The sequence below is a fragment of the Vigna angularis genome, chromosome 11, assembly GCF_016808095.1.
Source record: "Vigna angularis cultivar LongXiaoDou No.4 chromosome 11, ASM1680809v1, whole genome shotgun sequence".
Taxonomy (NCBI): Eukaryota; Viridiplantae; Streptophyta; class Magnoliopsida; order Fabales; family Fabaceae; genus Vigna; species Vigna angularis.
The window spans coordinates 2,595,057-2,608,542 of NC_068980.1; the positions used below are offsets into that span (position 1 = coordinate 2,595,057).

General features: G+C 34.4%; 3 protein-coding genes and 1 pseudogene across 3 annotated transcripts; 1 reads left to right on the plus strand and 3 right to left on the minus strand.

The window, feature by feature from the left end:
• The first annotated feature begins 67 nt into the window (after positions 1-67).
• Positions 68-1,359, plus strand: LOC108334046 (pentatricopeptide repeat-containing protein At1g62350). Its single transcript, XM_017569651.2, has 3 exons — positions 68-413; positions 494-889; positions 995-1,359. Exons 1-3 carry the CDS (start codon positions 120-122, stop codon positions 1,022-1,024), a joined length of 720 nt encoding a protein of 239 aa, XP_017425140.1. The 5' UTR covers positions 68-119; the 3' UTR covers positions 1,025-1,359.
• A 129-nt stretch (positions 1,360-1,488) lies between these two features.
• LOC108334044 (uncharacterized) lies at positions 1,489-7,328 on the minus strand. Its single transcript, XM_017569649.2, has 10 exons — positions 6,883-7,328; positions 6,325-6,475; positions 6,031-6,214; positions 5,327-5,397; positions 4,833-4,970; positions 4,668-4,759; positions 3,366-3,637; positions 2,908-2,993; positions 2,607-2,708; positions 1,489-1,859 (listed from the first exon to the last, which is right to left on the minus strand). The coding sequence occupies exons 1-10, from the start codon at positions 6,990-6,992 to the stop codon at positions 1,698-1,700; spliced, it is 1,368 nt and encodes a 455-aa protein (XP_017425138.1). The 5' UTR covers positions 6,993-7,328; the 3' UTR covers positions 1,489-1,697.
• A 1,301-nt stretch (positions 7,329-8,629) lies between these two features.
• Positions 8,630-11,621, minus strand: LOC108332274 (peroxisomal membrane protein 13). The gene is made up of 5 exons (XM_017567440.2): positions 11,419-11,621; positions 10,696-10,929; positions 10,277-10,593; positions 9,934-10,026; positions 8,630-9,185 (listed from the first exon to the last, which is right to left on the minus strand). Exons 1-5 carry the CDS (start codon positions 11,441-11,443, stop codon positions 8,964-8,966), a joined length of 891 nt encoding a protein of 296 aa, XP_017422929.1. The 5' UTR covers positions 11,444-11,621; the 3' UTR covers positions 8,630-8,963.
• Positions 11,622-12,516: 895 nt separating this feature from the next.
• On the minus strand, positions 12,517-13,388 carry LOC128194723 (probable purine permease 11; annotated as a pseudogene).
• Positions 13,389-13,486: the final 98 nt, after the last annotated feature.

Genomic DNA, 13,486 nt, shown 5'->3' on the forward strand with positions numbered 1-13,486 from the left:
TCAGTTAAAGAAATTAAGCAGAACAAAACTAAGCTGCCAATTTTATTTTTTTAAATATTAAGGAAAAGTATATAATAAAGTTGGGAAAATTATATTTTGAGTTCTAGAGTTGGTTGAAAATGATTTTGAGAGTCTGTGAGAGGGTGGCGCTGTGTGGCTTTGAGCGGCGGTTCTCATCGTCAAATCTGAATTACAACAGACCGGTGACGGTATGCGGCCTCCGTTCAAGCTACAAGGCGCGGCGACGCACGAGGATACTCTCCAAAGAAAGCATTCAAGTCATTCACGCTCTTAAACTCGCCAAATCCCCCGACCACGTTCTCGACGCTAAACTCTCACGCCTTTTGAAACCTGACGCCTTAAACCTGTTCGACGAATTGCTAAGACAAAACGAACTCAGTTTATCCCTCAAGGCAACTAACACTGTCTCTTTCACTTTCAATGATCATGACTTTTTTTTTATCTATTTTTTTTATTTCAATTTGTACCGTAGGTTTTCAACTTCATTCGCGAGGAGGTGGGGCATGATACGCTGCTGCAACTCTACGCCGACATGATTCTGTTGCTCGGAAGAAACAAGAAAATCGACATGGCGGAGGAACTGTTCTCTGAAGTTTTGGAGAAGGGATTGAAACCGGACACGAGGATGTGCGGTGAGATGATTGGGGCGTATTTGCAAGCTGGGATGACGGAGAAGGCGATGGAGATATACGGGTCCATGAAGGAATGGGGTTGTTCCCCCGATAAGTTCATTTTCACTGTACTGATCACAAATTTAGAAAGAAACGGACAACAGCAACATCAACAACTGGTGGAGTCTCTCAAACAAGACTGTCTTCACTATGTGGAGTTCCCTGATAGATTCCTTCAACAACTTCAAGAAGATAAAGTAAGATTTTGCATATGCACTTCATTTGTGGGCATATATTTTTTTTTATGAATAATAATAATAATAATAATAATGATGATGATGTGTGTTTTCTTTTGTGTTCAGCCAAGAAAGAGACGTGTCGATCTTGTGTGAAATTTTGCAGCTTTTTCTTCAGGGTGGTGGTGTGGGCTCTTGTTTACACAAAATTAAACTTGAGTTGAAATCTCATGTTACGGTGATTATTATATGCTCATGGCATGTCAAAACCTTAGTAGTAACTTGTACCTCATAAATCTGATGATGCTTTCACGAGTTATTGGTAGTGCTTGTGATATTGATTTGAAAGTTGGAGTTTTTTCTTGAGAACAACGTTTATACACAGTAATATTAGGGTGTGGGGGAACGAAAATACAAACGATCCTGTTGAAACAAATTTGTATTTAAAACACTTCTCCTTTTATCATTGTATTAGAAATCTGATTACGGTGTAGATTCCTTCTTTTTTTTCAATGCGGTTCAATTCCTTGATATCATTGAATTTGAAGACCATATGCTATGATTTCTACCAAGAAATGGTAAGGAACTATCATCACCTGCTGACATTACTGGAATGTGCATATATATAAAAAAATTAATACAATAAAAAGCCTCTCTCTCATTATTTTTGTCTCTCCTTTACAAGATATTACAAGGCAAAATACAGGTAAAGATTGGTTAAAAGAATTAGTTCATCTCACACTAAAGGGGAAAAAGATGGGATGTAAAGTAAGGAAAGAACCAGAAAACTGAGTGACTAAATACAGAAAAATCACAACTACTTCCTTGTTCAGTTAGCTAAATGACTCGGACAACTGTTGAACATGCTGTGCCACATAAACGCACGAGAAAGTACCATCTCGAGCTCCTGGTGCGTCCAATTCTTAGTTGGAAGGTGTTGAAGAAACATTACCAATTCTTGGAAATCAAACCTCTGGAGCTGATCTGACCACTGATAAAACAGTCATAGAGATTAGATGATGTTCATTCTCTACAATACATAATCAGTATCACTGACAAAAAAAACAGACTAAATATACATTTATTCTAAAACGAATGTACTATAAATTGTTACAGAAATAGAAGACATAAACAATAAACCGTACTTAGGAAAAGCATAATTAGAATGTGTGTTTTGAAGAGAAACCAGAGAATAGATTTATTTAACTAGCATCCAGAATGTCTCCTACAAGACCTGAGGACTGACAATAAATAGTAAGATGCAGCACATCAACTTACTGAAAGTTTATGTAACATGGCATCCTAAATGGAACCTAATAAATAACGAATGGACAATAGGATATTAACATTGATACAAATGAAGAAACAACAAGCTAACATAGAGCTTCTCATTAATCTTTAGTTTACTTATGACCACCATAATCAGCAATCATGCATCAGAAAGTCATACAGTAAGATAACATAATAGATCACAACTGTGTTTTTTTATGGTTGTTTAAATGCACAATATGACAGATATCTATTCTCTTAAAAGGGATTTCTTACAGCATAAAAGTGGTGGAAAAGACAAGTGTTTTCTGACAAAAAAAAAATGAAAATCATAATTACCATCACCTACTGCAATGTACCAGAAGAGGGAAATGGACCAAGAAATACTACCCCTCGGCATCTTGGCTACAGAATGAAAATTAATTCAAATAACTTGTATTGGTGAAAAGGCTAGAGTAATCTGGCTCACCGTTAGAAGAAAACTGGCAAATATATACACAAGGAAGTCTGGTAAGGCATCTCCTTCAGCTAGATACGTGTCCCAAAGACGTGTGACCAAATGGAAGGGTACCTAATTGCATAAATCAGAAATCAGAGTCAACAAAAGCATAAAATTCTGCCTATTTTTCTGTAGTTCCTAATTTCAATACTGACTGAATGTACAAGTTCTTGAGGCTTGATATGCAGCCAATTTATAAAACATGCATGCACTTGCTCTTTAGAAAAGACTATTGCACTTTGTGAGAAAAAAAAAAGTTTTGAAAGAAAACCTCTCGAATTAGAAGACAGTTGAACCAGCGGAAAGCAAATTGAAGAAATTCCAGTCCTTGCTCCTCCATATGGCTTGAAACAGGATCTGGTGGAACTCAAAATTCAGTATCGGATTAAATTTGAGATATTCTAATCATAATATACTCCCACATTTCAAATATCAGTTATCTTTTAAAAGAAATTTTGTTTCATTTCATTAGTCAGTTCAAAAACACAAGTCATTATTTACTCATTTTGCTTTATTTTTCAATTTTATTCTTATTTTCTCTCAGTACAGCCGCAAAGTGAAAAAAGAGAGAGCATTAACATAGAGTGACAGGATAGTTACTCAAATGTAATTATATTTTTCTAAACTGAGGTTTAACACATTTCGAAATCCATATTCAAAAGTGCAGTCTTAAAGTTCATGCTATTATTACTTGAAAAAAAAAAAAGAGCAGTCCTGAGAAAAGGTTACCGTCAATCCTCCTGACCAATTCCTTCAACTTAAAAACAAGCCTTTGAATTCCTGGTTGAGCAAATGTATAATGGTCTTGCATGCCGTCAAGCAACTTTGACAAACACCAATAGCAGTCGGCCTCTACATTAGAGATTTGATCCGAAGATAAACTAGACATTGACCAATTATCTATGGCCCCTTCTAGGTATTCTGATAGGAAAACAACTAAAAATGGCGTAACAAGATCATTTATCCCCTGAACATATCCACTTGCAGGATGCCGGATGGCCCTGGAAGAAAATCAGGAAACCAAATAAGTTAAAAAAAAGAAAAAACAAACTTCTGACAACAGCTTACTTAGTGAGAAAAAAGTTCAGTTCAACAACAAGGATAATCCAGAAGAAAAAAGTTCCAGAGTATTTATGAGGGTAAAGATTGCTACCTATCTAATTGACAACTGAGTGATGCAGATAAAATGGGAAAGCTAGATCACAAAGGTTTACTGTGGTTCTATCATATTTTTTTTCCTATTTTCTTTTCTCAAGATATTGATCTAAACTACTACTAAGAAGAAACAGAAGTATACAATATCATAGCAGTTATTCTAAGCATCTTCTGAAAGTGCAATAAATATGCATCATAAGGTACTTTGGACCATTTTTTCTGGTTTCCAATGCTGAAACCATTTCAAGAAGAAAATCTACTCACTCTCCATCAAGGTTATCATTTTATAAGATAAATGGAAACAAATATATGATCAGTCCAAAAGTAAATGAAATTAACTCATCATGTATACCACAACCACAAGTTTTTGGAGCCTCCTTAACTATGGCAAATGATAAAAAATTATTCATGTCATATGCTAACCTATGGAATAATATCATCTGTTACTATTGTAAAAAAAACATTTCTGAAAAAGTAGAAGCAGAAAGACCCATTCAAAGGTAGTGTTTGGCCCAACTTTTTTGGGATTCTCTTCCAAACAAACTACTTTTGGGAGCTTGTGACTTGTAGTACTCCATTTCCTACTTTATTTCAAATCCCAAGATCCAAGAACACACTATACAAGAAATTTAAAACTCCAAAAAATTATAGAACTATAAATTACCAAACATTTTTAATTTTCATTTTAAATTTAAAGTTCTTATTTTTAACTTTCAGTTTGTAGTTTTAAGCTCAAATAAAATCTAGTCAAATGCTACGTAAATATAGTGAAAGCTTAGAGCCTTATTTCACCTCAAAAAAATTCACAACAAAGAACACTAGCTCAAAATGAAATCAGACATATAGAAACAAGATATCAGTTGTATCTAATCTAACCATGTGTAAAGAATACGCTCCAATGATTTTTGAACTTGCTCTTGCTGAAAGAATGACACTTCAGGTACAGTTCTCGGACAATCAACAGCAATCTAACAATCATAAAAATGAAGAACCTTATTTTTTCCACTAACCCAGTTAGGAATATGTTATAATCAATAATACCTGGCGAAGCATATTGATCTCATCATCCGAGCGTTCTGCATCAGGAATATCATAATACTGAGAAACATAGTCAAGATACTCAAGACGCTTTCTTCTCAAAACTCCTTCCCTTCTATCTGAATTAGTTGGTGCATATCCCTGAACTCCGAAGTTCATCATTCAATTTTTAATAAGAAAACCAAGTATCCATAGAAAACAAGCGTCTAACCTATGTACTTCTTAACAAATCATAGTGTTAAATACTCATTTTTTTTTGTGTGTGGCCTTGTTTATAGTTTATATGTGCAGCACCGAGACCCCTATGTATGAAACAACCTTTCTGCAAAGCTCACCCTCAATGATATTTTTTTCTATAAAATAGAATCAGATATGCCAAAATAAAACAAAAATACACATATCTTATAAAGTATAAACTAAACTCCAAAGTACAACTGATAACTGTCATGAAAGTACATGCTTGAGTAAGATAAATGGCATACGATCACAGAGCTTACCAAGAGAAGTCTCCACACTGTAGGACGCATGTAATCTGGAACACCACTCCAAGATAATTCACGCAATTTCTCTACAGGATAGATGAGGAAGAAATATAAGTTCTGCACCATTGGTTCATTGCTGAAAAATAGAAAACTAATTGGATATTGTTAATTCTCGATACGGATTTGGCAGTTAAAAAACTGAGGGTGGTTTCCAATTGAGGCCTTTACTCTGGGATTGATAGAACTGTGTGTTAAGAACTCAAAATACAAGACTATATCTTGAAAATGTTTATTGCTTTACTCCAGTTCCGCACCTACCAATTGGTAGGTATAGAATACTTGCACGCTGTCCTTAATGCATCATGCTCTCAGTTCAATTTTGCAGTAACTTTTAGCTCCAGAGGGTTTCTTAGCCTGGTCACTTTGTGTTCCTCCTCTTTCTCAAAAAGATGTTTTATAAAAAAAAAACACATATGTACAACATTTTGGGTGCATCAACCAAGGGATAAGAGGTATGAACTACTCATATTGTCTTGCAAAATTATTTTGAACCTTACCATTAAAAAATCATACAAGCAAAGGCAACTGTGTCATGAGTGTGTTAATATGGGAACATGGCTGTGCTAAATATGACACTTCCACCAGAATATAAATAAAGGAGCAATGAAGAAGCAGTCATTACTGATACAAAAAAAATGGAAATGAAGAGATTATAATACCTAATACAACCATCGTCCCAGAAAGCACCTTACTGAATTTCAATACCCTAGCAGAATCTGTAGCTCTAGCACCCAATGAAGATTTATGTACTTCTTCAGACGGGCTCTCTACATTGGATGCTGATACTTTCAACTTATTCTCATTGGGAGTACCAAATGGTTTCCTTGTACTCTGAGCTTCCTTCTGTGTAAAGAATAGAGGTTTCACTTGATGAATAGCTACCCATCACGAAAACTAGAGATATGTATGTGAGTACAATATACAACTATGACACATGAATGTACTAAAATCACCTCTATTCTCTCAGATATGTGGCCACTTGTTCTAGTATCACTGTATGAGGGGCTCCTTGTATAAGTTGGTGAGGGTAAGCTTGAGTAATCTGGAGAACTAACCCTCTGGCTCAATAATATTTTACCAGGAATGTTACGACCCTTGAGTAACCTTCACAAAGGAAGAATATAAAATTATAAATTCCCATCAATTGAATATGGCATATGCTTCCATTACCTTTACCCCAGCATTTCAGAGCAACATCCCATACAAAACGAAAAAAAGGTACCCAATTTGATTGAACGGATCACAATCACATAAAAATGGGGTGGTTACACCAGACGCACATAAACCACTCCTAAGTATTAGAATTTCAACCATCGAAAATTCGTGATCCTAATCCCAAAAAGATTAAAAATTTGTAATGGGTTTTCTAAATCAAACGGAAGAAAACATTAGGAAGTGAAGATCAGCAAATCGGGCAGCGAAATTCACGAGATCGTGAGTTCTGGATAGAAAATTATGAGGAAAAATTAAAAGCAACTAACTAAGTGGAGAGAACAAAGGAGGATATATACCCTTGAACATTTCTGAGGGTCTGGTTGAATCGGGAATCTAGGATTCCCACAGCAGTGTCTTTGCTGCGTTCGGCTTTGTTCTTGTTGTTGTCGTCGTGGTCGTTCTTCATGGTTGATCTCTCAGAATGGAATCCGTGTTTTGTTTTGCTTATTAGTGACACTTTGTTATCGTTTGAGAGCTAGTGAGTGACTACTGAATCTGTGTGTGCAAGCAACATCATGGTTCATGAATCAATGCTCCCCAAAATTATCTTTTTCTTTTCTTTTGGTAATAATCCATAATCATGCTTTATTCTTCGTTTTTCTCTTCCCTAATCAACACTCACTTCATACACGTGTGCGCCAGAGAACAGAGACCCACAACTTCAATCTGGCAATTCTCTGTGCAAAATTCAGATTGAATCATAAACATTTTCGTACTCCATATCATATTTTCTGACAGCTCTTTTAATACACGTTTTATTTTTGTACTAAAATCTTTGAAAACTAAAAAAAGAAAATTGCTTATATACTGCAACAAAACAGTTGTTAATCAACTCCTCTCGCTGAAGAAGTGTTAGTAATATATTTCTTAACGTGTTTTTCTTATAAATTATTAATAAAAACATATTTGAAAGTATAATAATAAAATTATAATGACCTTCATTACATGAAGTGGAATTCATAATTTTTGCAATTTTTTTTTGAATAACTTGAGCCCATAAAAGTGTTTTTTCTTATTAATGTTTCCTCCGTTCATATCGCAGCCAAAATGAAGAAAATAAAGTTTAAAGTGGGATACTGTACGGACTTAGAAGTCTAATGAATTTTGCTTTACGCCCTCACGATTTTATCCTGTACTGCCTTTATTTATTTGTAAAGAAAACTTAAATAAATTATTATTGTATAGGAAATATAATTTAAAGTATATATCTTAAAGTTATTGAAATTTAAACACTTTAAAAAAAAATAATCATAGGATAACTTTCACTACAAAATTTAACACATTTGATAATATATCATTTATCAATCACAGAAAATATTTATTTCGATTGTATTTTTTTTTTCATCTTTAAATTTAATTCATTTACGAGAACTCTTTAATCCAAAATAATAATCCAAGTTTTAGTGTAGTTAAAGGATTACACGTTCTGAACGATAAAATGTAGCCTTCCAAATTGTATAACATAGAAAAATTGAATTATACAGAGAGAAATACAATACTCAAATTCTTAATTTCTGAATTGAAAAACTTACAAATCACTAATATGCATTATCTACTTAAAAGTGTCAGTAGAATATATTATTTTCTAGCATACTTTTTAAAAACACTGTTTTATTAAATAGAAATATATTGATGACTTCAAAATCGTAAATGGGAATCTTTAATATGAAGTAAAACCCATTCATTTTAGTATTTTCTAAAAATCCAATATTAAAAGTCTTCAGTATTATGATGCTAACATTTTCCTTCCTACAGTGCCTAACGTTAGGCATGAATGAGTTTGCACAAAGGCAACCGCAATTTGGAATATGATAAGTTAGACAGACTGGGACCAATTTTCATAAAAGAAGTTAATTGCAAATATTAGAATGAAAGAAAGAACAAAATCCAACAAAAAAACTTAATGAAGAATCAAAATTATGTATCATCTATACCATTCGTTTCTAAAACTTCAATTAAACCCAAAATTTAACATAGACTCTATTAATCATACCGATGTATGGCACATCCATACGTAAAGCAAATCTGAAGTCACGCTACAAGTACACGAAAAGGAGCGTACTTAAATGGCCCCAGAAAATCTCAATAAGGTTGTAAAATATTACGTTGTGATACAAAATAATACATATAAGGGAGCACATATAAGCATCCTGTGGATTCAAAGAAAACACATACAAGGTATAATGCAGGGGTGGTATCTTATTTAAGATTCCCTTCCAGTAAAATCAAGGCCAACGCAAGCAAAGAGAACACGAAACTGAGCTTAAAATCTGGGATATACACGACTTTGTAGCTTCAGTATCTTCTTGTGGAATGCTTTTGTCTCTTCTTTTCAATGTATTTGGACGATCTCTTTTAGCAGAATAAATTCACCATATCATTGAGGGGAGTCATTTCCCCAAACATTGTCCCATGAACCACTTGGAGCAGCCTTTGGTGCCTCAATGTAATTTACATCTCCAGAAGAATTATATGGTCCAGGCAGCAGCTGTCCATTTGGACCTGGCGGGTGAACCTTCTTTGACTTACTTCTAATCCCAAGCAAGCGAAACACAAATCTAGCTAGCTCTCCATACAATAAACCAGAGCGATCAAACAGCTGCATTAAGAAATCATCTTAAATTAAACTATGCTCACAACACAAGAAAATGGAAGTGTTATATAATATAGATTGTGTTCCCAGATTTAGCATTGTGATGCAGAGAAATGAGTTCAACAAATGCAAAGAAAATGTTACATTATGTAGGTAGAGAGCACTTCCCGAGGAAGTAACACGCCGTTAATAGGAATGTGTTCCCAGATTTAGCATTGTGATGCAGAGAAATGAGTTCAACAAATGCAAAGAAAATGTTACATTATATAGGTAGAGCACTTCCCGAGGAAGTAACACGCCGTTAATAGGTGTGCTTGGACAAGATTAGTTAGTTACTTCTAAAAAATGAGTCTTTAGAAAAGCTGGTAGGGACTTCAAATTAGTTTTGCCGGAATAGGTTATTATTCATCATGCAAGACCAAATACACTTAAAATTTTGTATGAAAGAGAATGCATCATTTGTATACCCTTTCTTGTAATTTGATAGCAATATATCTCTTTGTTAATATCCAAAGGAAAACAATTACACCAACCACTTTATGAGACAACTTTATGTAAAAAAAAAAACAAATCAAACGTTGTATAGGAGATCCTTCCCAAAGATAAAATTTCAAAGCAATTAAAAACATATCTGACCTTCCTTTTTCACTGCAATATCATTCTTCAAAAGTCCCAACAACCATAGAAGCTGGGCATACAATTAGCAAATTGACAAACCTACGTAAAATGGAAAGAGAATGACGAATAAACAAACCTGGAGAAGTGCAGTCATGAACAGATGGAAAGCCTGTGTGTTTTGGTCAATGAGTATTGATATTCGACCAAAAAAATTAACCACACCTTGCATCTGTCGATAGAGGAAATGAATTCAACAAATGCCAAAAAGAAGTTTTAAATAACACAACAAATTCATATCCATATTAATATATGTACCTAAATATAATATTCCTATGCGTTAAATATGAAGTTGCTAGTGGTAAAGAATTAAATATGACTTAACAAACAATCTAATCTAGCAAACCAAATAGGGAGAAACAATGACCATTCTTCATTTTCATCAATCACCTCTATGGAAGAAAAACTAAACTACCACTCACCACACGTAGGACAGAAATCCAAAATCCAGGTGGGGATGGAGGGCCACCAAAGGGATTGTTGGGGTCTTGATCTCCATAAGGCCCACCACCCATGCCATAACCACCCATTGGACCTCCAAAGCCACTGTTATACATTCCCCCTCCATACATCCCGGACGACCCATACATGCCACCACCATATCCTCCCCTGTACGTACTGTTACCGTAAAGTCCCCCACCATAAGAAGATCCATACATTCCTCCTCCTATTCCACCATAAGAAGACCCATACATTCCAGATCCATATCCAGAATTATAATTCATGGTAGAACCATATCCTACATATTACAATAACAAAAATAACAAGGTTCGTTAAAATACGCAAACAGAGAGAAAAGTTTACATAAAGACACATTTTTCAACAAGGAAGAAGAAATCACCTCCATATGCGTTATTTCCGTAATTCTGCTCCCACGGCCTTGTGGGCACGGGCCTCCCGAGAGAATTCCTGTTAACAGCTGCAGTCCTATCAGAAGCAGAAACAATTTCCCCAGGTTTCGCGGTCCCTGAAGCCTCAACTACATCACTCGTGTTGCCAGCTGACGGGGGTTTAAAAGGCGCCGGGCCAGAAGAGGAACCTGCTTGTTCCCAGGGTTTTGGTGGAGGATTATTTGCTGCCACAAAATTTACACACACAGCCAAAACATCAGAAAATTTTCAGATTTTAAAGTGCAGCTCGTAAGAATTTCCGGCGCCATACTTCGTATATATCAATAACAAAACCTTTTTGAGAAAGGTGAAGTGAGGCTGTTTCAAACAATTAGAAACACAAAAATAAAAACTAGCAAGTTGGGAAAATAAATTAGAATATAATCAAGGCAGGATTCGATTCCAGTCAGAGGCGAACAGAAAGCAAACTCGTTTTCAGAATATTCAGAGTACACATGCATCAATTTATATAGAAAAAAGCGGTTGATGAAAATGAATGATATATAGCAGATCGAGGGACGGAACAAAAAGGAAGGGATTGTTAATTACGTGGAATGCGTAAGATTTTAGGGTTTGGAGAAAACGGTATGTGCCCTAACGGAAAACATGGCGGTGAACGAAATTAAAAAAAAAAAAAAAAGTGTGGTACAGAGAATTAAGCTCGGAAAACAAACCTGAGGGTTGTGTTTTGGGTTCCATGGGAATTGCAGAGAGACGGCATATAAAGAAGCAGATTGTGTATGCTGAGGTTTAGCTCTTGGCACCAAAGCCAACCGATTCGGGTGGCTTTTCGCCTTACAATTACACGGCGAAGAAGGGGGCGGGTTTTGTTTCGCAGCACCTTCTCTATTTCTTTCAAATTTTTTTTCTATTTTATATTCTAAGGTGGGACCCAACTCCTTCACCCTATGTAAAGCATATCCACCTCATCCAAATCTCAATCAAATGTTTTTTTTATTCACAAATAAAATTTTCATTCTATCACAACATTATATAAAAAAAAAAGTCATGTTCTATCTCTATAAATTTTTAAAAATAAATTTAATAATAATTATTATCATTATAAAAAAATTATAGGTGATTTGTGATACATTATGTTATTAAAAAATTGAATCAATTTGTAATGTGAGGTGTTTTTAAAATTTGTCTAATATTAATTTTAGTACTTGAATAGTTTGATTCTATTTCTTTAACTTTAAGATTATGATGATTAAAGATTACGTAAGTCAGAGTATAAAGTATGTATAAGAGGCATTTCTATTATATATTGTTATATTAAAATATAAATTTAATTAATTTATGATTTTAATTTCATTATTATTTTTTTATAAGCATAAAAGTAAGCAGTAATATTATAAACTTCTAAATAATTTTAAAATTTTGTAAACATAGCCTAATTAATAAGGATATGAAATTTAACATTTAATTAATTTTACATTATGTAAAGTATTATTGAAAGTTTTAATTTAACTAACTTTATGTGATACAAAAAGAATAATATATACACTCCAATAATAGTAGAGTAATTATTAGAGTTACAAGAATGAATGATAAATTGTTTCATCTGCATACCCATAGAGTTGAATTACACTAGGGGTATACAAATTTTAAATATTGATATAAAAAACACCTAAAAATTTTAAAGGTATTAATTTTAATAAAGATTGATTTTGAAGGTATAAAAAACTTATTTATCAGAAAGAAAAACGGCACTTCTGCATAGGTATGAAACGGAATATTCTCAACAAGCAGTATCATTCTCAGACTTAATCTCAAACAAAGAAATTATCTTGATTTCATCTTATCATGAACCCTAAAACAACAGGAGCGAGATACAGCTAAACAAACAGCCCTTATTGGAGTGGAGAGAAGACATTAAGAAGATCAAGCCAACATCATCAACAACAGAGCATATATGCCTGGCTACTGCAGTCCAAACCAGTCGTTACATGAGCAACTTGTCCTTTCCCGGAACTCTTCATTTATCCATGCAAAGTACGCCACTACTTGAAACTAGGCCTAGGATATGATAGATAGAAGCAGCACTGGCAACAATGATGTGAAGATTTGCATTTCCAAAAAAAACAAAAAAAGTTTACTTCTTCAGAATCATCTCAAAGGGCAGCATAATACAATGCAGAATCTCCAAGGTTACATAGAAATCAATCATGTACTTTTTCCCTTGGAAGGACCAGATGGTTCATTCGACACCAAGGAGGAAAGCAGACAACGTCATAACCACTGTATAGTTTATAATCAAATCTGTGAACTTTTTGAACAATGATAAAACATGAGAAAACTACATTAAAATGCACAAATCAGCAATTACGTAGAAGCCGAGACGTATAAGAGTTCAGTGGAGTACATCATACTGTCAGCAGCAATTGAGACTCCCAGAACAAAACATTACAGAAGTTGAAGCCTCTGAAAGCGAAGGAACGGACATGATTGGGAAGGCAGTAGTTTAAACTTGAGTAGCCATCCCTTTGCTATTTTCACCCTGATCATTGTAAAACCTTCCTGGGATAACAGCACCAGATTGGCCTATTATAAGAAAAGCTATGCTGAGTGGCACAAGAAACCACCATTGGAAGCGCTTATATTTTACTAAATGCTGATTCAGACATTTTTCAGTTGCAATCATCGGTTCTTCATCATATTTAATCTGAAGCAATGTTAAAGTTTGTTCCTCTTTTGATTAAAAGAACCTCTAGAACATCCAATGAAAAAGTAAATGTCAAG